The sequence below is a fragment of the Dendrobates tinctorius genome, unplaced genomic scaffold, assembly GCF_039654945.1.
Source record: "Dendrobates tinctorius isolate UK_male_01 unplaced genomic scaffold, ASM3965494v1 ptg000561l, whole genome shotgun sequence".
NCBI classification, from domain to species: domain Eukaryota; kingdom Metazoa; phylum Chordata; class Amphibia; order Anura; family Dendrobatidae; genus Dendrobates; species Dendrobates tinctorius.
Window position 1 is genome coordinate 288,837 of NW_027362219.1, and position 24,948 is coordinate 313,784.

General features: G+C 45.3%; 1 protein-coding gene across 1 annotated transcript in view; it reads left to right on the plus strand.

Annotated features, from left to right (window-relative positions):
- The first annotated feature begins 8,467 nt into the window (after positions 1–8,467).
- Positions 8,468–24,948, plus strand: part of NABP2 (nucleic acid binding protein 2) — a 29,932-nt gene continuing 13,451 nt past the window's right edge. The window contains exons 1-4 of the mRNA XM_073565157.1: positions 8,468–8,621; positions 10,694–10,808; positions 11,597–11,735; positions 19,054–19,125. Of these exons, the coding sequence (XP_073421258.1) occupies positions 10,730–10,808; positions 11,597–11,735; positions 19,054–19,125 (290 nt within the window). The 5' untranslated portion in view covers positions 8,468–8,621; positions 10,694–10,729. The remainder of the gene's footprint in view (positions 8,622–10,693; positions 10,809–11,596; positions 11,736–19,053; positions 19,126–24,948) is intronic.

Here is a 24,948-nt window from a genome sequence, read left to right on the forward strand (position 1 = left end):
TGCGGTCTGGCCTGTTGGATAATATTAGGTCTAGCAGTGCCCCCCTCTTGTTGGGTCCTGAACCAGTTGTGAAAGGTAATGGTCTCTCATAGTAGTCAAAAACCTATTACCTTTGTTGGAACTGCAGGTTTCGGTTCCCCAATGTATTTCAGGGTAGTTGAAGTCCCCCATAATAATGACTTCTCCTTGAGTCGCTGCTTCATCTATTTGCTTTATGAGGATATTCTCTGTAGCTTCCATTATTTTTGGAGATTTATAACAAACCCCTATCAGTAATTTATTATTTTTCCCCCCTCCCCTTATCTCTACATTTTCATTAGATTCATATATATTATCACGAAGGATGGGTTTTAAGGATGATTTTACATATAAACACACGCCTCCCCCTCGCTTATTTGTTCGGTCATTTCTGAACAGACTATAGCCCTGTAAATTAACCGCCCAGTCTTGGCTCTCGTCCAGCCATGTCTCAGATATCCCCACCATGTCATAATTATGTTCCAACAACATTAACTCCAATTCCTCCATTTTGTTGGCGAGACTTCTGGCATTAGTATACATGCACTTTATGTATCTCTCTGTACCTCTATTCTTTCTTAAATTATTAACTGTCCTAACCCCACCCCCCATGCCACCCCCACCCCCAATGTCATTATTTGTGCCCAGGTCTCTATCTGCACTGTCTTCCCCTCCTATAAAAGGAATACCCTCCCCCCCCATCCCTAGTTTAAACACTCCTCCAACCTTCTAGCCATTTTCTCCCCCAGCACAGCTGCACCCTCCCCATTGAGGTGCAGCCCGTCCCTAGTGTAGAACCTGTAGCCAACTGAGAAGTCGGCCCAGTTCTGCAGGAACCCAAACCCCTCCTTCCTACACCAATTCCTGAGCCACTTATTAACCTCCCTAATCTCCCGTTGCCTCTCTGGCGTGGCACGTGGTACAGGAAGTATTTCCGAAAATACCACCTTGGAGGTCCTTGCTTTAAGCTTACAGCCTAATTCCCTGAAATCATCTTTAAGGACCTTCCACCTACCTCTAACTTTGTCATTTGTGCCAATGTGCACCATGACCGCTGGATCCTCACCAGCCCCTCCCAGTAATCTGTCAGCCCGATCAGCGATGTGTCGGACTCGAGCGCCAGGTAGGCAGCACACCGTTCGACGATCCCTGTCTTTGTGACAGATTGCCCTATCTGTTCCCCTAATAATTGAGTCTCCCACTACCAGAACCTGTCTGGCCTGCCCTGCTCTCCTATTTCCCCCCTTACTGGAGAAGACACTCCTCCGGCTTTCAGAGGACATGCCTTGCTGCAGCAGTGCTACTCCTGCACTAACACTCTGGTGGCAGATGAGAGGGCACAGTCGGTATGCATCATTCTGGATTAATTCATATTTTCATATCATCTCACACTTTTAAGATACACACTTCTCGGATACACACTGCAGACAGTATAGTATAGTATATATATAGTATAGTGAAGAGAGGAGGCAGGCATTTCTTCCGGGCACCGCACGCCCCGGAGCCTGAAAGAAATCATTAGCATAATGAAATAAAAGTCTATTTCTCCACAACTAGACAGCAAGTATGACGCATACAGGTAAAACTGGATTAACATTTCTATAACCTGTATGCCCATAGTAATAGCTGAAAAGCATCTCAGGGGGTGACAGATTCCCTTTAAAATTAATTTCACCCAATGAATGAAAGCTTTGCTCATGCATCGGGTGATTGACAGCCTATTTAGATAGATCGAATCAGTTTCCCATAACTGTATCAGTCACCTGCAGTGTTAAAGGGGTTGTCTGGTTACCAGATAATGAACAAGTGCTGTAAGTTTCAGGCGCTTGGTCCTGGGCTTTAACCAAGCTTCTTTGGAAATGTAAATGAAAGTTTCTGCAATCTAAGTGGTGGAGATCGGATCATTGGCAGTCGGACACAACTAGGGATGTTGGAGATAAGACAAGTGGTTTACTAACGCTTTTGTCCTCTTTTTTTCTGGCTACATGGAATCAATGAGTGCCAGGTAGTGAATAGAAGCATTGGCAGAACTTCTATTAAAGCTTCTATTCTCCCCAGGGATCGCATGATCTCTAGGATAATATCTCTGCAGGACAAACCATGAAAATTTTATATATAATATTTTATTATTTTTCTCACAGATGAGAATCTCTATATATAAAAATGAATGTATGTATGTGTGTATCACCAACCAATCATGAAGCATCTTTCATTTCACGAGAGCTGTTTAAAAGAAGCTGAGCTGTGATTGGTTGCTATGAGCAGCAGTTTTCCCACTCCAGAAAACACCTCAGCAGACACTGACATAGTGAGAGAAATCAGCAGACACTGACATAGTGAGAGAAATCTAGCATCCCTGGGAACATAAGCTCCCAGCCATTGTCTGCCCCCCAGAAAGGAGAGAACATGCTAGAAATGAATCCCCCCTCCCGTGCCCATATACAGCTGCTGTGATGGGACGATATGGGATATTAGGGGTAGTAGTCCGGTGGCTCTGGCTGACGGGATGATGTGGGATATTAGGGGTAGTAGTCCGGTGGCTCTTGCTGATGGGATGATGTGGGATATTAGGGGTAGTAGTCCGGTGGTTCTGGCTGACGGGATGATGAGGGATATTAGGGGTAGTAGTCCGGTAGCTCTGGCTGATGGGATGATGTGGGATATTAGGGGTAGTAGTCCGGTAGCTCTGGCTGATGGGATGATGTGGGATATTAGGGGTAGTAGTCCGGTGGCTCTGGCTGACGGGATGATGTGGGATATTAGGGGGAGTAGTCCGGTGGCTCTGGCTGATGGGATAATGTGGGATATTAGGGGGAGTAGTCCGGTAGCTCTGGCTGATGGGATGATGTGGGATATTAGGGGGAGTAGTCCGGTAGCTCTGGCTGATGGGATGATGTGGGATATTAGGGGGAGTAGTCCGGTAGCTCTGGCTGATGGGATGATGTGGGATATTAGGGGTAGTAGTCCGGTGGCTCTGGCTGATGGGATGATGTGGGATATTAGGGGGAGTAGTCCGGTAGCTCTGGCTGATGGGATGATGTGGGATATTAGGGGGAGTAGTCCGGTGGCTCTGGCTGATGGGATAATGTGGGATATTAGGGGTAGTAGTCCGATAGCTCTGGCTGATGGGATAATATGGGATATTAGGGGGAGTAGTCCGGTGGCTGTGGCTGACGGGATGATGTGGGAAATTAGGGGTAGTAGTCCGGTGGCTCTGGCTGACGGGATGATGTGGGATATTAGGGGGAGTAGTCCGGTGGCTCTGGCTGACGGGATGATGTGGGATATTAGGGGTAGTAGTCCAGTGGCTCTGGCTGACGGGATGATGTGGGATATTAGGGGTAGTAGTCTGGTAGCTCTGGCTGACGGGATGATGTGGGATATTAGGGGTAGTAGTCCGGTAGCTCTGGCTGATGGGATGATGTGGGATATTAGGGGTAGTAGTCCGATAGCTCTGGCTGATGGGATGATGTGGGATATTAGGGGTAGTAGTCCGGTAGCTCTGGCTGACGGGATGATGTGGGATATTAGGGGTAGTAGTCCGGTAGCTCTGGCTGATGGGATGATGTGGGATATTAGGGGTAGTAGTCCGGTAGCTCTGGCTGATGGGATGATGTGAGATATTAGGGGTAGTAGTCCGATAGCTCTGGCTGATGGGATGATGTGGGATATTAGGGGTAGTAGTCCGGTGGCTCTGGCTGACGGGATGATGTGGGATATTAGGGGTAGTAGTCCGGTAGCTCTGGCTGATGGGATGATGTGGGATATTAGGGGTAGTAGTCCGGTAGCTCTGGCTGATGGGATGATGTGGGATATTAGGGGGAGTAGTCCGGTGGCTCTGGCTGACGGGAAGATGTGGGAAATTAGGGGTAGTAGTCCGGTGGCTCTGGCTGACGGGATGATGTGGGATATTAGGGGGAGTAGTCTGGTGGCTCTGGCTGATGGGACAATGTGGGATATTATGGGTAGTAGTATGGCGGCTCTGGCTGATGGGATGATGTGGGATATTAGGGGGAGTAGTCCGGTGGCTCTGGCTGACCGGATGATGTGGGATATTAGGGGTAGTAGTCCAGTGGCTCTGGCTGACGGGATGATGTGGGATATTAGGGGTAGTAGTCCGGTAGCTCTGGCTGACGGGATGATGTGGGATATTAGGGGTAGTAGTCCGGTGGCTCTGGCTGATGTGGGATATTAGGGGAAGTAGTCTGGTGGCTCTGGATGACGGGATGATGTGGGATATTATAGTGAATGTGGCTATGCGGAATGGGCGGGGCTATATACTCAGCTATATATATATAATCATTATAATTTGTTATAACTAACCGTAGTTAGTTACTATGCCCAGGCAGCGCCGGGCTCTTTAGCTGGTATATATATAATGTGGAAGACTAGACATCAAGAGATCAGTAGTATCTGAGAGAATTCTTCTAACAGGATATTTGGTATGAAACTTGAACAGAAAAAAATATATTAAAAAGTTATTTTTTTCCAATATTTATGCTGCCACATAGCATTATATAAATTACCCCAAAAACAGTGTAAAACCCCCAACAATTTGTTCCACAAAAAACAAAACCTTATACAGCCGCGTCAGTGCAAAACTAATACAAGTGATATGGCCGCTGAAAAGGGGAGAGGCAAATTTAAAAAAAAGACAAAAATAACAAAAAGCCTGTCTTTAAGGGGTTAATCAGCACTATTTATTTTTAGATACAGTGCGGTGATAAAATGGCAAAATAATAATGAAAAAACCTCCTCGTACAGGCAGGGCCGGCGTTATGGGCAGGCAGACCAGGCAGCTGCCTAGGGCCCCCGCTCCTCCAGGGGCCCCCAGCCAGCGGCACATCATACAGCCGCTATGGGGCCCCTGTGAGGCAGGGGGTCCGCCTGCCCCCCAGCGCCGCCTCCCGCCGCCGCACTGAAGGAGGCAGTGATGGAGGAGAGAGCGTCAGCTGACACTCCCTCTCCCATCATTCCCCGCTCTGCCTCTGACGTCATCACGCTCTGTGTGCCAGACAGAGCAGGAGGAGACAGGAGCAGCCAGCAGCGTGGGCACGAGGAGAAGGTGAGGAGTGTTTTTTTTTTATATCAGTGTGAGTACTGGACTGTGGGGCCACTCTGGGGGGAATATATACCATGCTGGGCTGTATCATACCATGCTGGGGGGGCTATATACTATGCTGGGCTGTAACATACCATGCTGGGGGGCTATATACCATGCTGGGCTGTATTATACCATACTGGGGGGGCTATATACCATGCTGGGCTGTATCATACCATGCTGGGGGGCTATATACCATGCTGGGGGGGCTATATACCATGCTGGGCCGTATTATACCATGCTGGGGGGGCTATATACCATGCTGGGCTGTATCATACCATGCTGGGGGGGCTATATACCATGCTGGGCTGTATCATACCATGCTGGGGGGGGCTATATACCATGCTCGGCTGTATTATATCATGCTGGGGGGCTATATACCATGCTGGGGTGGTATATACCATGCTGGGGGGGCTATATACCATGCTGGGCTGTATTACACCATCCTGGGAGGCTATATACCATGCTGAGGGGCTATATACCATGCTGGGCTGTATCATACCATGCTGGGGGGTATTATATACCATGCTGGGCTGTATTACACCATCCTGGGAGGCTATATACCATGCTGGGGGGGCTATATACCATGCTGGGCTGTATCATACCATGCTGGGGGAGCTGTATACCATGCTGGGCTGTATCATGCCATGCTGGGGGGGCTATATACCATGCTGGGCTGTATCATGCCATACTGGGGGGCTATATACCATGCTGGGCTGTATCATACCATGCTGGGGGGGGCTATATACAATGCTGGGCTGTATCATACCATGCTGGGGGGGCTATATACCATGCTGGGCTGTATCATACCATGCTGGAGGGGGCTATATTCTATGCTGGGCTGTATCATACCATGCTGGGGGGCTATATACCATGCCCGGCTGTATTATACCATGCTGGGGGGCTATATACCATGCCCGGCTGTATTATACCATGCTGGGGGGGCTATATACCATGCTGGGCTGTATTATACCATACTGGGCTGTACTATTCCTTTCTGGGGGGCTATATACCATGCTGGGCTGTATTATACCAATCTGGGGGGATATATACCATGCTGGGTTGCATTATACCATGCTGGGCTGTATTATACCTTGGTGGGCTGTATATCATGCTGGGCTGTATTATGCAGCCCACCATAGTATACAGCCCAGCATGGTATACAGCCTGTATAACATGCTGGGCTGTATTATACCATGGTGGGCTATATACCATGCTGTGCTGTATCCCATGGTGGGCTGGGCTGTATACCATGTGGTGCTGGGCTATATACCATGTGGTGCTGGGCTATATACTATGCAGCTGTGTTATATACCATGGGGGTACATTTTACATTATATTCTATAGGGGGAGGCTGTGTCATATAATATGGGGGGCTACATTATATTCTATGGGGAGGTGGGCTGTATTATATTCTATTTGGGGCTACATTATATTCTATGGGGGGCTGTATTATAATTATTATATTCGATGGGGGCTGCATTATACTATATGAGGAGGGCTGCATTGCATTCTATGGTGGAGCTACAATATGTTATATAAGGGGCTGCATTATATCCTATGAGGGGGTTGCCATATATTCTATGGAGGGGCTGCATTATACTATATGGGGGGTGGGGCTGCATTATATTCTATGGGGGGATATATTATATTCTGTGGAGTGGCTGCATTATACTCTGGGGTAGCTGCATTATTCTCTAAGGGGTGGCTGCATTATACTATAAGAGGGGGGCTGCATTATATTCTATGGGGGTTACATTATATTGTATGGTGGGGCTCATTATACTCTGTGGGGTGGCTGCATTATGCTCTATTGGGTGGCTGCATTATACTATATGTGGGCTGCATTATACTGTATCGAGGACTATGGGGAATAGATTATATGAAGAACTATGGGGTGCATTATGCTATGGGAAGTGAATTGTACTATATGGGTGACTATGGCGGTGCATTATACTATATGGAGAACTATGAGGAGTGTATTATACTATATGGAGGACTGAGCAGTGTATTTTAATATATGGAGGGCTATGAGGAGTGTATTATACTATATGGAGGACTGAGGAGTGTATTATACTATATGGAGGACTATGGGGAGTGTATTATACTATATGGAGGACTGAGCAGTGTATTTTATTATATGGAGGGCTATAAGGAGTGTATTATACTACATGGAGGACTGAGGAGTGTATTATACTATATGGAGGACTATGGGGAGTGTATTATACTATATGGAGGACTGAGCAGTGTATTTTATTATATGGATGGCTATAAGGAGTGTATTATACTACATGGAGGACTGAGGAGTGTATTATACTATATGGAGGACTATGGGGCAGATTATATTATATGGAGGACTATGGGGTGTAAACTGTAGATGTGCTGCTGATAACATGATACTGTATGGTGATCTGTAGGTGTGTGCACACGTTGCGGATTAGTCTGCGGCTTTTTCTGCAGAGAATCCATATCTCTTGGCAGAAACCGCAGGGTAAAGCACATGCATTTTTCCTGCGGATTCCTAGCATGTGTACAGCGGATTTGATGCAGGTTCTAGTGACGTTGGGCAGTGCGGATGAGAGATTGATTGATTTGTATGTCCCAGAACGTACTCTGCAGCTGCGGTTCCGCAAAAAAGAAGTAACGCTGCAGAAAATAAACCGCAGCAAATCTGCGCAGAATTTTCCGCAGCATGGGCACGACGGATTCGGTTTTCCATAGGATTACATGGTACTGTAAACCGCATGGAAACTGCTGCGGATCCGCAGGACCAAATCAGCTACGGATCCGCAGCAAAACCCGCAATGTCTGCACACCCTTAGTGATCCATTAGTGATCGTTCTGTCTCCATCGTTCTTTCTCTGACGGTGGAAAGAGGCCGGGAAACAAGAGTTGAACGACTTCTTCAATTTTGTCGATCATTTAGCGGCCTGAACTCAGCGCATGTAACTACAATCGAAATGCTTCTGTGTGATGTGCAATATGTCAGCATTTGGGGCCCCATTTTAAACTTTGCCTAGGGCCTCACTTTGCCTAAAACCGGCCCTGCGTACAGGAGTAGAAGCGTCATCTGCTGCTAGCTGGCGGCAGAGCGGTATTGACTACAGCTGCCAGACACATAACAGACGCGTCCAGTCCAGAGCACTGGCCACACTGCGCGCACGGTACACTGCGACTCCTTCTAGTCGCCCCGGGAAACCGCCTGTGATGTAACTGACTGCGCTGCTCAGACAGGAGCTCCGCCCCCAACAAATAACCCCGCCTCCGTTAATGACGTCACGAAAGGCTTCAGCCTTGCGCAGCCAGAACGATTCTATTGGGTAACATTTTTGCGATGCCGAGTCGTGATTGGCTCTCTGCTGTGGTTTTCGCAATGTGATTGGCTGAAGAAAATCAGTGACTTCCTGCAAGTGCAGCAAAAAGAAAGCGGGGTCGGGCGGAGAGGGATGTAATATATCGGGACTGGAAAGAGCTGTCGCGACACCGGACCTGTCAACATAAGGTATGATATGTTACCAGTCTCCGCGCCCTAGTACAGCGCTTCTTGCCCCGGACATGCTGCTGCGGTGCATGTACATCGCCTGCAGTACTCCTCCTCCATCCGCAGGGTGCTGCCATGTAGGAAAAGTCGGGGAGTTATTGAAGTAAGGAAGAGCCGATGACATCGGGCGATACTAACTTTCCTGGAGAGCGATTGCTATATTATATAAATATTGTGCCATGATCCTGACACCCGACCGATCAGATCTGCCGATCGCTGGTGTGGAGGCTCCTTACAATCCTGGATGGCCTCTCTGCTAGAGATGAGCCAATTTGCTCGGATTTCTGACTACGATCCGCACAGAATATTGTTTTTCAAATATTCGTCGAGCACAGCCGATCGTCATTAGAGTCAGTGGGAGTAGAAATTACCGAATATATTCGGAGACAATCATAAGACAAACGTGCAGCATGAATAGTGTTCAAATATGTCACAATCCGATTCAGGGACAGAACCCGAACAGATTTGCTCATCTCTCCTCACTGACCGCTGGTGAATGGACGTTAGTTAGATTTTCTGGGTGCGTCTAGTGATGGCGCAGATCCGAGTATCTGCTGCTTTATGTTCTCAGCGCTGTGTGTGAGATCTGCCCCATGTCATCCGGCTACTGCACAGATCACACTCACAATGCGTCTCGGCATCAGGCGTGCTCTGGGATAATTTTCTCTATGGGAAGAACACACTAGAATGGTCATATTAGCTGATACACTGGGGGCCGCGGTTACACACTGGGGCACTACACTGAGGCCATGGTGTACACTGGGGGCCGCGGTTACACACTGGGGCACTACACTGAGGCCATGGTGTACACTGGGGCCGCGGTACACACTGGGGAAGTACACTGGGGAAGTACACTGGGGCCGCGGTACACACTGGGGAAGTACACTGGGGCCGCGGTACACACTGGGGAAGTACACTGGGGCCGCGGTACACACTGGGGAAGTACACTGGGGCCGCGGTACACACTGGGGAAGTACACTGGGGCCGCGGTACACACTGGGGAAGTACACTGGGGCCGCGGTACACACTGGGGAAGTACACTGGGGCCGCGGTACACACTGGGGAAGTACACTGGGGCCGCGGTACACACTGGGGAAGTACACTGGGGCCGCGGTACACACTGGGGAAGTACACTGGGGCCGCGGTACACACTGGGGAAGTACACTGGGGCCGCGGTACACACTGGGGAAGTACACTGGGGCCGCGGTACACACTGGGGAAGTACACTGGGGCCGCGGTACACACTGTGGCGGTACACTGGGGCAGTACACTGGAGCTGTGGTACACCCTGAGGCCACGGTACACGCTAGGCAGTATACTTAGAGTCCGACGTACATGGCATGGAGTTTCTGAGCAGAAAACTTGCAGCGTCAATATCTGCACGTTTTCAATGATTATCCTGTAGTCCTCGTCCTTTGCATCTCAAATCTATGTCATCATTTTACATTGCAAAAATTCTCAGTAATGAGTGTGTAATTTTTACTATTTTTTTGCAAGACCCTGATGCTATAAAATACAGCAGCTTTTACACCCAAAAAATCCAGACAGGCATTGCAAATAGAATGCAAATGTGGTGTTAGGTGTTCACTGGCAGCATGCACACTAATACTGAGCGGTGCACTACAGCCTATAAATAAGGCCGGTGTCACACCAGTGTATGGCATCGGATGCGATATGCTAATGACCCTCGGCTCCTGCTCTGCTGTGAGTGAGAGCCAAGTGTCGCGCTACTGCGCTCCGAGCCTCTCACATGACCGGATCGGAGCACAGCTGGAGTGGCCCAACCAGTTATTAGGCTTAAAGGGCAATCCTTTTCACACAGGACCCTGTAGGTTTGGATTTCTCTTTCCCTCAGTAACAAAGACCTTCATTTAAAAATTGCATTTGTGTTTACTGGTTTTGGCTTACAAATACTGAGGTAAAATACTGACCGTGTGAACATGGCCTTACAATCAGACCCCAGTGACCTTGGTACACCATTGGACACAGTATTAAATTAATAATGTGACCACTATGACATTTTTACTTTACAGGAATTGGAACGCTATTGGCTGGGGAGGACGACCACTATGACCACGGAAACCTTTGTGAAGGATGTGAAGCCTGGACTTAAAAACCTGAATATTATTTTCATTGTCCTTGAGACCGGTAAGGACTTTTATACATGTGATGTACAAATACAGTGGCTGGATGTGCTGCCGCAGTAAATGTGATTTTACAAATAATGTTTACAGTGATAGATTTTTTGCAATTTAGGCGTCTTGCGTTTGCTGTGCAATGGTACAGGATCGTTTCTGATGTCTTCCGTGGTAACGCTTTCTGTACTATGTATGGGTGCTCTGTACCTAGAGCTCTGAGATGTCATTGGTTCAAGTCATTAAAGCTGCGGCCAAGTCAGGATTTGCCGCCTTGTTACTCTTAAAGAGTTTTCCTGAAGTATTGTCAAGTCTGAAACATATCCCCCTATTTAAGAGATGGGGGATAAAATCCCGATCACTGGGGGTCTTACCGCTGGTGTCACCATTGATCCCTGAGATCCAGGGCTCTGAAGTGCCCCATGTGAATGGAGCAGAACTGGATCTGAGGCTCTGCTGCTCCATTCATTCTTACGGGAGTACTGAAGACGAGACAAGCCCAGCACTCAGCTATCTCCTGCAGTTCCATTAAAAATGATGGCGTGGCGGTGGGCAGGAGTCACCACTGCTGCATTCATACAGGGCTCTTTAGCGCACTCGTTATTGGGAAAAATGGGGGTCCCAGTGGTCAGAACACCAGGGATTGAGAAATTATTCCAGAACTTTCAAACTTGAGGATACCTCTTTAATTGGTAGATTAAGGCTGCGTTCACACTGAGAATTCTCTTTATATGCATTTTGAAGGGGGATTTAGTAGATATAAATGCATTATACAGTTTATATCTCTTCTTCGCTTTGCAGGTAGAGTAACTAAAACAAAGGATGGACATGAAGTCCGAACTTGCAAAGTAGCAGACAAGACGGGCAGCATCAACATTTCCGTGTGGGATGATGTGGGGAACTTGATTCAGCCTGGAGACATCATCAGACTCACGAAGGGGTAACTACCTGAACTTTTACCTGCAGATTTATGGTCTTCTGACTGTGAAAATCCCCATCTTTTAAAATAAGAATATGTGGAAAGCTAATGTATTTTTGACCACTATGGTGGATGAGTTATCGCCTATTGATCACAAGCCTAAAATAAGGGGATTTGTGAAGCAGAAAGGTGCTTTATTAAAATTGCCCTTATTGACTGTCTCATTTCCATAGCTATGTCATGGCCAAGACATAATCATCCCAGAGTGCCTTACCTATTGAAATGAGCCAGTCATGCTGCCTCGGTCTTGGGCAGCATGAAGAAGAAAAAAAAAAAAAATTATATATAATTAGCTGAAGAGCCCGGCGCTGCCCGGGCATGGTAACTAACTGTGGTTAGTTTTAGCAAATTATAATTATCCTCCATCCCATAGTCCCGTGCCCATATACCCATCACACATCCTCCATCCCATAGTCCCGTGCCCATATACCCTCCATCCCATAGTCTAGTACCCATATACCCATCACACATCCTCCATCCCATAGTCAACCATTATGACATCATAATGAGCGGCGGGGCTTGCAACCTATGATGACATCAGCGTCGCCATGGCAACCATTGTGACATCATAACGAGGGGCGGGGCTTGACACGCACACACATTTTCCCCAGTATGTAGATAGGGGCAAAATTGTTTGGTGAATTGGAACGCGCGGGGTTAAAATTTCACATCACAACATAGCTTACGATGCTCTCGGGGTCCAGACGTGTGACTGTGCCAAATTTTGTGGCTGTAGCTGCGACATAGTAACATAGTAACATAGTAATTAAGGTTGAAGGGAGACTTTAAGTCCATCTAGTTCAACCCATATCCTATCCTAACTTGCCCTAACATGTTGATCCAGAGGAAGGCAAAAAAAAACCCACGTGGCAACAGTAAGCTTCACATTGGGGAAAAAAATTCCTTCCCGACTCCACCTACGGCAATCAGACTAGCTCCCTGGATCAACGCAATATTAAGGAGACTAGTGTATATACCCTGTAATATTATACTTTTCAAGAAAGGCATCCAGTCCCTTCTTAAATTTTAGTAGGGAATCACTCATTACAACATCATATGGCAGAGAGTTCCATAGTCTCACTGCTCTTACAGTAAAGAATCCGCGTCTGTGAGTATGCTTAAACCTTCTTTCCTCCAGACGTAGAGGATGCCCCCTTGTCCCCGTCACAGGTCTAAGAGTAAAAAGATCATTAGAAAGGTCTTTGTATTGTCCCCGCATATATTTATACATTGTAATAAGATCACCCCTAAGCCTTCGATTCTCCAAACTAAATAAACCCAAGTGTAATAAACTGTCTTGGTATTGCAGACCCCCTAGTTCCCTAATAACCTTGGTCGCTCTTCTCTGCACCCGCTCCAGTTCAGCTATGTCTTTCTTATACACCGGAGACCAGAACTGTACATAGTATTCTAAGTGTGGTCGCACTAGTGACTTATATAGAGGTAAAATTATGTTCTCCTCATGAGCATCTATGCCTCTTTTAATGCATCCCATTATTTTATTTGCCTTTGCAGCAGCTGCTTGACTCTGGCCACTAAATGTGAGTTTGTCGTCCACCCATACACCCAGGTCTTTTTCAGTGACTGTTTTGCCCAGTGTTTTACAATTAAGCACATAATTATACAACTTGTTCGTTCTACCCAAGTGCATGACCTTACATTTTTCCCAATTAAAGCTCATTTGCCATTTATCAGCCCAAGCTTCTAGTTTACATAAATCCTCCTGTAATATAAAATTGTCCTCCTCTGTATTAATTACCCTGCAGAGTTTAGTGTCATCTGCAAATATTGAAATTCTACTCTCTATGCCCCCTACAAGGTCATTAATAAATATGTTAAAAAGAAGCGGGCCCAAAACTGACCCTTGTGGTACCCCACTGCTAACCGTGACCCAGTCCGAGTGTGCTCCATTAATAACCACCCTTTGTTTCCTATCCCTGAGCCAGCTCTTAACCCACCTACACATATTTTCCCCTATCCCCATTGTTCTCATTTTATGTATCAACCTTTTGTGTGGCACCGTATCAAAAGCTTTTGAAAAGTCCATGTACACCACGTCCACTGCATTCCCTTGGTCCAGTCCGGAACTTACCTCTTCATAAAAGCTTATCAGATTAGTCTGACAGGAACGGTCTCTTGTAAACCCATGTTGATATTGGGTCATAAGGTTATTCTTCTCCAGATACTCCAGTATAGTATCTCTTAGAAAACCCTCCAGGATTTTACCCACAGTTGAGGTTAAACTTACAGGCCTATAATTTCCAAGTTCATTTTTTGTCCCCTTTTTGAATATTGGCACCACATTTGCTATACGCCAGTCCTGTGGTACAGACCCTGTTATTATGGAATCTTTAAAGATTAAAAATAGTGGTCTATCTATGACTGTGCTTAATTCCTGCAGTACTCGGGGGTGTATCCCATCCGGGCCCGGGGATTTGTCAATTTTAGTGATTTGTAGACGCCGCCGTACTTCCTGCTGGGTTAAGCAGGTGACATTTAATGGAGAATTTTTAACCCTGATCATGTTATCCGTCATGGGATTTTCTTGTGTAAATACTGTTGAAAAAAAGTCATTTAGCATATTGGCTTTTTCCTCATACTCATCCACCATTTCATCCAGGCTATTTTTAAGGGGGCCAACACTATCATTTTTTAGCTTCTTACTATTTATGTAGTTAAAGAATATTTTGGGATTATTTTTACTTTCTCTGGCAATGAGTCTCTCTGTCTCAATCTTTGCTGTCTTGATTTGCTTTTTACAGAATTTATTTAATCTTCTGTATTTATTTAATGCCTCATCACTACCTACTTGCTTTAATTTTCTAAATGCTTTCTTTTTGTCACTTATTGCACCCCTTACAGCTCTATTTAGCCATAGTGGTTTCCTCCTATTTCTAGCATGTTTATCCCCATACGGTATATATTGTGCACAGGTCCTATTCAGGATGCTATTAAACGTCTCCCATTTTCTTTGTGTATTTTTACGTCTCAGGATATCGTCCCAGTTAATTGCACCAAGATCATCTCTCATCCGTTGGAAATTTGCCTTCCTGAAGTTTAGTGTCCTTGTAACCCCTCTACTACACATCTTATTAAAGGATACATAAAACTTATTAATTTGTGATCACTATTACCCAAGTGACCCTCAACCCTTACATTTGATATGCGGTCTGGCCTGTTGGTTAATATTAGGTCTAGCAGTGCCCCCCCTCTTGTTGGGTCCTGAACCAGTTGTGAAAGGTAATTGTCTCTCATAGTTGTCAAAAACCTATTACCTTTGCTGGAACTGCAGGTTTCGGTTCCCCAATGTATTTCAGGGTAGTTGAAGTCCCCCATAATAATGACTTCTCCTTTAGTCGCTGCTTCATCTATTTGCTTTATGAGGATATTCTCTGTAGCTTCCATTATTTTTGGAGATTTATAACAAACCCCTATCAGTAATTTATTATTCTTCCCCCCTCCCCTTATCTCTACCCACAGGGACTCTACATTTTCATTAGATTCATATATATTATCACGAAGGATGGGTTTTAAGGATGATTTTACATATAAACACACGCCTCCCCCTCGCTTATTTGTTCGGTCATTTCTGAACAGACTATAGCCCTGTAAATTAACCGCCCAGTCTTGGCTCTCGTCCAGCCATGTCTCAGATATCCCCACCATGTCATAATTATGCTCCAACAACATTAACTCCAATTCCTCCATTTTGTTGGCGAGACTTCTGGCATTAGTATACATGCACTTTATGTATCTCTCTGTACCTCTATTCTTTCTTAAATTATTAACTGTTCTAACCCCACCCCCCATGCCACCCCCACCCCCAATGTCATTATTTGTGCCCAGGTCTCTATCTGCACTGTCTTCCCCTCCTATAAAAGGAATACCCTCCCCCCCCATCCCTAGTTTAAATACTCCTCCAACCTTCTAGCCATTTTCTCCCCCAGTACAGCTACACCCTCCCCATTGAGGTGCAGCCCGTCCCTAGCGTAGAACCTGTAGCCAACTGAGAAGTCGGCCCAGTTCTGCAGGAACCCAAACCCCTCCTTCCTACACCAATTCCTGAGCCACTTATTAACCTCCCTAATCTCCCGTTGCCTCTCTAGCGTGGCACGTGGTACAGGAAGTATTTCCGAAAATACCACCTTGGAGGTCCTTGCTTTAAGCTTACAGCCTAATTCCCTGAAATCATCTTTAAGGACCTTCCACCTACCTCTAACTTTGTCATTTGTGCCAATGTGCACCATGACCGCTGGATCCTCACCAGCCCCTCCCAGTAATCTGTCAGCCCGATCAGCGATGTGTCGGACTCGAGCGCCAGGTAGGCAGCACACCGTTCGACAGATTGCCCTATCTGTTCCCCTAATAATTGAGTCCCCCACTACCAGAACCTGTCTGGCCTGCCCTGCTCTCTTATTTTCCCCCTTACTGGAGCAGACACTCCTCCGGCTTTCAGAGGACATGCTACTTCAGAGGACAGTGCTACTCCTGCACTATCACTCCCCTCATCTGCCAACTTAGCAAACTTATTGGGGTGTGCCAGATCAGGACTAGCCTCCCTGGTGCTCTTCCCTCTACCCCGCCTTCTAACTGTCACCCTGCTAGCTGCTTCATTGTCCTGCAGCTCCAACCTAGCATCCCCCCCCTCATCTATCCCATTGAGCATCTGCTCAGTGAGCAGAAGACTCCTTTCCATATTGTCTATGGATCTCAGTGTTGCCAGCTGCACATTTAGATCCAGTATCTGGGCTTCCAAATGCACAACGTGCTCACATCTTGCACAGCAGTATGCACCCTCGACCAGCTGTTCAAGGATTCCATACATGCGGCAAGACGTGCACTGGATGGCATTGGCAATAGTGGAGCACATCCTAATGGGGATTGCACCAGACAATAAGATAAGCAAAAATAAATTAATTAAAAAAAAAAAAAAAAAAGTATTAATATAACAGCAATTCAGTAAGACCTCCATTGGAAACTCCCTGAATCTAAAGTCACTGAATTTCAAGTCACACACTTACCACAGTTCGCACTTACACTCAGGTCACACTCAGCTCGTTCACACTCGCTCAGGCAGAAGATTTAAGAGTGTTTTTTTTTTTTTTTTTTTTTTTTTCCCCTTTTACCAGCACACCACCTTGCTGCTCAATGCACTTCCAAAAGGGTGCGGACGCCAATCCTGGGGACACACACACACACACACACACACACACACACACACACACACACACACACACACACACTTTATATATTTGAGCTTTATATATTAGATATATAGATATCTAAGTGTGTATGTGTGTGTCCGGGATAGGCATCCGCACCGGAGGATGGGTATATGGGCACTGGACTATGGGATGGATGATATGTATGACTGGTATATGGGTATGGGATGGAGGATGTGTGATGGGTATATGGGCACGGAACTATGGGATGGAGGATATGTGTGATGGGTATATGGGCACGGGACTATGGGATGGAGGATAATTATAATTTGCTATAACTAACCACAGTTAGTTACTATGCCCGGGCAGCGCCGGGCTCTTCAGCTAGTAATACATACACACACTTGAGCTTTGTGTGTGTGTGTGTGTGTGTGTCCCCGGGATTGGCATCCGTACCGTTGCAGCTACAGCCACAAAATTTGGCACAGTCACACGTCTGGACCACGAGGGTGTCCTAGGCTATGTGGTGAGGCGAAATTTTAACTCTTAGAAACTAACTGTGGTTAGTTATAACAAATTATAATTATCCTCCATCCCATAGGCCCGTGCCCATATACCCATCATACACATCCTCCATCCCATAGTCCCGTGCCCATATACCCATCATACATATCCACCATCCCATAGGCGCTGCCCGGGCATAGTAACTAACTGTGGTTAGATAATTATAATTGCTTTAACCACTGTTAGTTACTATGCCTGGGCAGCGTCGGGCTCTTCAGCTAGTGTGTGTGTGTATATGTATATGTGTGTGTGTGTGTGTGTGTATATATATATATATATATATATATATATATATATATATATATATTTTTGAGTAAAATGCTCTCTTATATATGTGTATATACACCTCTGGCAATAATTAAGAGACAACCACGTCAAAACCAGCCCATTCTCCAGACCTGTACCCCATTGAAAACCTCTAGAATGTAATCAAGAGGATATATACCGTAATTATTATTTTTAAATATCAGTCTTTCATAAAAAAAAAAAAAAGAGAACTTTTCATCAGGCTCATTATCGTCAGAGGCAAAATTACAATGACAAGTAACACCTGTATACACAGTTGATAACATAGGATGCACCAATAGGCGATGTTACAGCTCACCCTGTGCACTCATAGACCTGAATGGGTGAGTCTGGTCCGATTTATGGCACAAACTAGTGCATGCTTCAAATTGCTATTTTTATTTTATTTTGTTCTCACTGTGTAAGGCTGTGTGCACACGTTAGCGTTTTTTAAGCGTTTTTTCCCTGCAAAAACGCTTAAAAAGCGCATACATTAAGCATCCCATTCTTATAATGCATTCTGCAATTTTTGTGCACATGATGCATTTTTTTCCGCAAAAAAAAACACATTGCGGAAAAAAAAAGCAGCATGTTCATTAATTTGGCGGAAAAATCCGCATTTCCAACTATATTCAATGAGAATGTGCATCCTCCGGAAAAAAAACGCGTAAAAAAATGCAGATTTCCTGGGAAGGAATCGGGTTTTGCTCAGGAAAATTCTGCTTATGTGTGCACATAGCCTAAATATAAAATGTATAACGATTACTATATAATTAAAATATTCCCTCCCCAAAAAATTTTGGTGCCTTTTTTTTTTTTTTTTTTTTTTTTTTTTTTTCTTCCCACATTCTGTTCTTAAATAGTAGTTTTTCCTTGCTTAACAAATTTATGAGATAATTATCATTCAAGGAAGTGGTGGTCAGCCTGAACATGTTCCCTCAATATGTCCCTGAAAGTTTTGTATTTCGAATTTAGAAATGGACCAGTTTTTTCAAATGATAAATGTCTATACAGAGAGATTTGGTGTCACCTGAGAAAAAACGCTGTTAACCTGCAGTTTAATAGTGTTGTGAACCTGCCTGGTGCTGGCCGGTAGAGCCCCTGCTGCTGGGAGGGAACAAACTTTATTCCTTTCGGTAATGTTCAGGTTCCAACCAGGGGTGGCTGGTTCAGTCGCCGCTCTGTGCATGGAGAGCCGTGGCTCTAACCGCACCCCCGGTACTGACTGACTGTCTGTTACTTCATGGTCTTTCATGTTCTCCTTACAGGTATGCTTCTGTCTTCAAAGGCTGCCTTACTCTATACACAGGACGGGGAGGTGAACTGCAGAAGATTGGAGAGTAAGGAATAGTATATTATTATTTATATAGCACCATTGGTTCCATTCTGCTGTACATGAGAAGGGGTTACATACAGGATACAAATATAAATTACAGTGAATAAACTAACAATGACAGACTGGTACAGAGGGAAGAAGACCCTGCTCTTGGGGGCTTACAGTCTATAGGGTAATGGGGAAGGAGACGGTAGGTCGGGGCATTGCAGCAGCTCTGATGCTGGTGAGGTGGCCACTGCAGGCTGTAAGATTTTTTGAAGAGAAGGATTTTCATGTTCCGTCTGAAAGCTCTGATTGTGGTGGATAATTGGACGTGTTGGGTCACGGAATTCCATAGGATGGGAGATATTCGGTAGACGTTTTGGAGGTGACTAGGTGAGGAATGTGTAAGTGTGAAGGAGGTCTTGGGAGCACCAGAGATTACATGTGAGAAGGTATCGGGAGATCCGTTTGGAGATATACGAGGGAGACGTTTTATGGACGTCTTTGTAGGTCAGTGTTGGTAGCAGGGCTGTGGAGTCGGAGTCGTGGAGTCTGAGTCGGAGTTAGTTTTGGTTGGAGTCGGTAGAAATGTACCGACTCCAGCTTTAAAAAAAATGTATTAATATTTCATAATTGAACTTTCATATGAATTTTATAAATGTTACTCAGATATATATGTTCTATCAAACTATGAACAACAGTGATAAGCAGTTCTGCTGGAGATAGAGACATTTCTTACTTCTTGTGTGTCACTGTTCTCCACTGCCCTTATCTAATCTTATACTTGGTTAACCTCATGCTGCCCCAACCCCCCTACTTACAATGTATGAAACTGAAAGTGAAAATGTGTTGCAAATTCTTAGTAGTAAAGCTCCTCCTCTAGACTAGATCATACTAGGTGTGCGTCTTCCAAGCATCTCACAGCTGCCTGCTACTCAGAAGAGGAAGACTGTAAGAAGTATTATCCTTTCAACAAACTTTGCATCAGTTAACTGTGAGTACATGAGGAATAATATCAGTATTACTGACCACTATATCAGTTGTACGACCTGGCAATAATTTTGTACAATTGTTTTTAGGAAAAACAATTGTCATTTGGATTGTGAATGCAGAATTAAAAACCTGAGAATGTCAAAGAAGCATCACATTAAATCAGCTGTATTTGAACATTTCACCATCACTCAAGATAGAAAACATTATGTCTGTCAGTGTATGACAAATGATCCAGACGAAAACAAATGCTGTGAAGCCAAGATGAGTGCATATTCAGGCAAAGATAAAAATGCTCCTACCAGAGCTTCTAATCTAAAGAGACATTTACAGCGCTTTCATCCAGAAGTACTGAAAGCAGTGGATGAGAGAGACTGCATCCAAACCAATGAACCAGTGCCCAGCTCTTCCAGCCAAACAAAGGAGCAGAGAACTTTTTAGCCATCAGTTGCAAGATATTTTGTCAGTGACAAAGTTACTGTGACAATGACAGTAGATACATTTAAAAAACAGATCATAGAGCTTGTTGTAAAGGATAGTGTGCCTAATTCATTATTTTCACGACCAGCTTTTATGTGTCTGAATGGGGAAATGGCCCGCAAGCTTGGTGTTTCTCTGGAGAGAGAGGGTATTAGAAAATTAGTAATCGAAGAAGCTTTTAAACAAAAGGAAGAACTTAAAAAAACTCTCAAGGGACGCTTTCTGTTTCTTAAAATGGATGCCTGCACACGTCACAGAGTGAACTATTTTGCCATCAATGTCCGATTTGTTTGTGACAAAAATGAAATAGTTACCAAGACATTGGCAGTAAAAGACACCAAAGCTCATCACACCAGTGAGTTTCTCCAGGTCTTGGTGGAAAAGGTTCTGCAAGACTATGAACTTAAAAAAGAGCAAGTTCTTTCTGTCGTAACTGACAATGCTTCAAATATGATAAGTACTATTAAGCTAATGAATGAGAGTAATGATGGTGACCAGCAGCTAGAAGAACATTCTGGGTCCACAGACATAGAAATGTTTGAAATAGAGGAACACAGTATTGTAACTGAGGAGCAAACTGAAGTTGCTTCAGATGAACAGCAACATGATAGTTTAGATGATCTTGTTGAAACTGTGTCAATATGTTCTTTCATTCATCACATGCGCTGTGTTGTGCATACGCTACAGCTGGCTATAAGAGACAGTCTGCAAGAAAGACATGCTGCTGCACTGATTGGCAAGGTGAGAAAATTGGCTACTGTTGCCAGAACCCCTAAAGTTGACTCAATTTTGAAGAGACGTGCTGGAAAAGGGGCAATTATTGATCAAGCCACACGATGGGGCAGTACTTACTTAATGATTCAGCGCTTGGTTGAACTGAAAACCTTTCTTGTAGACATGGCTAACCCTCAACTGACACTAAATGAAAGTCGGTGGAATCAGGTGACTGAGCTGGAAAAATTGCTAGAGCACCCATTTACAGTGACTAAAAAATTACAAGCAGAGGACTTAACTCCAGGTATTTTCTTAAAGGAGTGGAAGAACCTGATGTTTCGCCTGTCCCAAAGAGGAGGGTTAATTGCAAGTGGCATTGCTACATCAATGAAACGGAGCGAGGAGCTACTATTACAAAATAACATTCTTTTGGCAGCTGTTTATGTAGACCCAATGCATCGGATTCTTCTAGATGATGAACAGCTAAGTAAAGGAAAAGAAGCTCTGCTTGAAATAGCAGTAAGGATGAAAGGGTTGCAGAACAGTCAGGAGGAACAAGAAGAATTTGGTCGTCCTGCCACATCTTCACCCTCATCATCAACTGATGAAGAATTTAATTTCGAAAAATATTTGGATCACAAGGACCGTGCAAAGCGTTCCCGCATAGAAGAAGAGTCATCCCCATCAAGGAACACAGCCAGTACATTTCAGCAGAATTTTTCATGTGCACTAAAAGAAATTGAGAAATTTGACCGTTCATCAAAAATAACAGTGCAACAAGCGATTCCTCTGTATCCTGACATTGTCAGAGATGTTGCCCGAGTGGTTACTGCTTTGCCACCAACACAAGTTAGTGTAGAGAGGTTGTTCTCTGCTCTCAAAATAATTAGATCAGATTTGAGGGCATCCATGAAGGAGGATCTGACAGAGGCAATACTTTTTCTGAGGACAAATTTATAGATTTCTTATTAACTGCATAAAAGTGTTTATTGCATATTTACTTACAGTTTATAAAAGTTATTTGCTATATTCTAATAAATGTAGTTTTTGCTCTAAGTGGTCTGATTACTTATATGATGGTGAGAAACTGAATAAGCACGATGTTTAATATTTTACAACAGTAAATTTGTTGTTATGAATTGGCCGTTTATGAAGGAGCCAGAGTCGGAGCCTGATAAAATCCAGGAGTCGGAGTCGCAACTGTGGCTTACCGACTCCACAGCCCTGGTTGGTAGCTTGATGTGGATACCTTGAGGAATTGGGAGCCAATGAAGGGAGACACAGAGGAGGAGAGAGGTGGATTAATTGAGCATCAGCAGACTTGTGGACAGACTGGAGAGGTGTCAGCAGAAAGGCCACAGAGGAGGATATTGCAGTGGTCAAGGCAGGAGATGATGAGGGCGTGCACCAACATTTTAGTAGATTCAGGGTTGAGGAAAGGACAGATTCTGGAAATATTTTTGAGTTGGAGTCAACAGGAGGTGGAGAGAGCTTGGATGTGCGATGTGAAGGACAGGGCAGAGTCGAGGGTTACTTGAGGCAGCGGACTAAAATTTTTTTATTATATATTCCTCCATAGGATTCTTGTAAGGCTAGTTTTACACTAGCGTTTATGAGCGCAGCGACTGCCTGCGCACGGCCGCCGCTAAGCCCCGCACCCTGCCGCGCCTCCGCCGGTAGCTCCGCCCACCGGCGCATGACTCTGCATGCGCCCTGCGTCCCCTATCTTTATCACTGGGGGCGCAGGCCGTGCGCAGTATGCGTTTGGCGGCGCATGCGTCCTTTTGACGGTGCGCCGACCTGCGCCAAACGCAACCTGCTGCAGTTTGGTTGCGTCGGCGCACCGTCAAAAAGGCGGATGCGCCGCCAAACGCATACTGCGCACGGCCTGCGCCCCCAGTGATAAAGATTGGGGACGCAGGGCGCATGCAGCGTCATGCGCCGGTGGGCGGAGGTGCGGCAGGGGGCGGGGCTTAGCCGCGGCCGTGCGCAGGCCGTCGCTGCGCTCATAAACGCTAGTGTGAAACTAGCCTAAGTGATACTCTGCTACAGTCAGGGTCTCTACTCCTGTATCATGCTGCTCTCAGCTGGGATAGCAAAAAAAAAAAATGCTGACAGATACCCTTTAACCCCTTCCTGCCATCCGACGTACTATCCCGTCCACGGTACCCGGGCCCGGCTGATCGCGGCCGGGTGTCAGCTGATTATCACAGCTGACACCCGGCACAATGTGTCAGGGGTGGTCACGGACCACCCCCGACACGTTGACCCCTTGCACACCGCGATCAAACACGATCGCGGTGTACCGGGGGTTAAAGGGAAGCATCGGCAGGGAGGGGGCTCCCTCCGTGCTTCCCTGAGCCCCCCACGGCAGCGCAATGTGCAGCGCTGCTGCGGGGGACTCCCTTCCTACAGGCCCCCGAATCCAAGATGGCGACGGGGGCCTTCGGGGGCCTGCGGAAGCTGGCTTCCTCAGTGCCTGCAAAGCGCAGGCATGAGGAAGCCTTCTGCAGTGCCTGTGTCAGATCGCTGATCTGTCACAGTGATCTGTGATGTGACAGATCAGCGATCTGTCACAGGACAGTGATGTCCCACCTGGGACTATTTAATAAAGTAAAAAAAAAAATAAAAAAAAGTGTAAAAATAATTAAAAAAAAATCGCCAAATAAATTAGAAAAAAAAAAAAATATTCCCCCAATAAATCCATTTTTTGGAAATAATAAAAAAAACAAAACAATAAAAGTACACATATTAGGTATCGCCGCGTCCGTAACGACCCGCCCTATAAAACTATCCCATTAGTTAACCCCTTTAGCGAACCCCTTAAAAAATAAAAATAACGAAGCAAAAAATAATGATTTATTATCATACCGCCAAACAAAAAGTGTAATAACGCGCGATCAAAAAGACGCATATAAATAGCCATGGTACCGCTGAAAACGTCATCTTGTCCCGCAAAAAACGAGCCGCCACACAGCATAATCAGCGAAAAAATAAAAGTTATAGCTCGCTGAATAAAGCGATGCAAAAATAATTATTTTTTATATAAAGTAGTTTTCATTGCATAAAACCGACAAAAACATAAAAAACGACCTAAATGAGGTGTCGCTGTAACCGTACTGACCCAAAGAATAAAACCGCTTTATCAATTTTACCGCACGCGGAACGGTGTAAACGCACCCCCCCAAAAGAAATTCATGAAACGCTGGTTTTTGTTCATTCTGCGTCCCAAAAATCGGAATAAAAAGCGATCAAAAAATTTCACGTGCCCGAAAATGGTACCAATAAAAACGTCAACTTGTCCCGCAAAAAATAAGACCTCACATGACTAGGTGGGTCAAAATACGGAAAAATTATAGCTCTCAATATGTGGTGGTGCAAAAACTATTTTTACAATAAAAAGCGTCTTTTAGCGTGCGACAGCCGCCAAACATAAAAACCGCCATAAATAGTAAATCAAACCCCCCGTTATCACCCCCTTAGTTAGGGAAAAATAATAAAATTAAAAAAATGTATTTATTTCCATTAGGGTTAGGGCTAGGGGTGTGTTGGGGTAGGGTTAGGGTTAGGGGCGTGTTGGGGTTCGGGTTGGAGTTAGAATTGGGGGTTTCCACTGTTTGGGCACATCAGGGGCTCTCCAAATGCAACATGGCGTCTGATC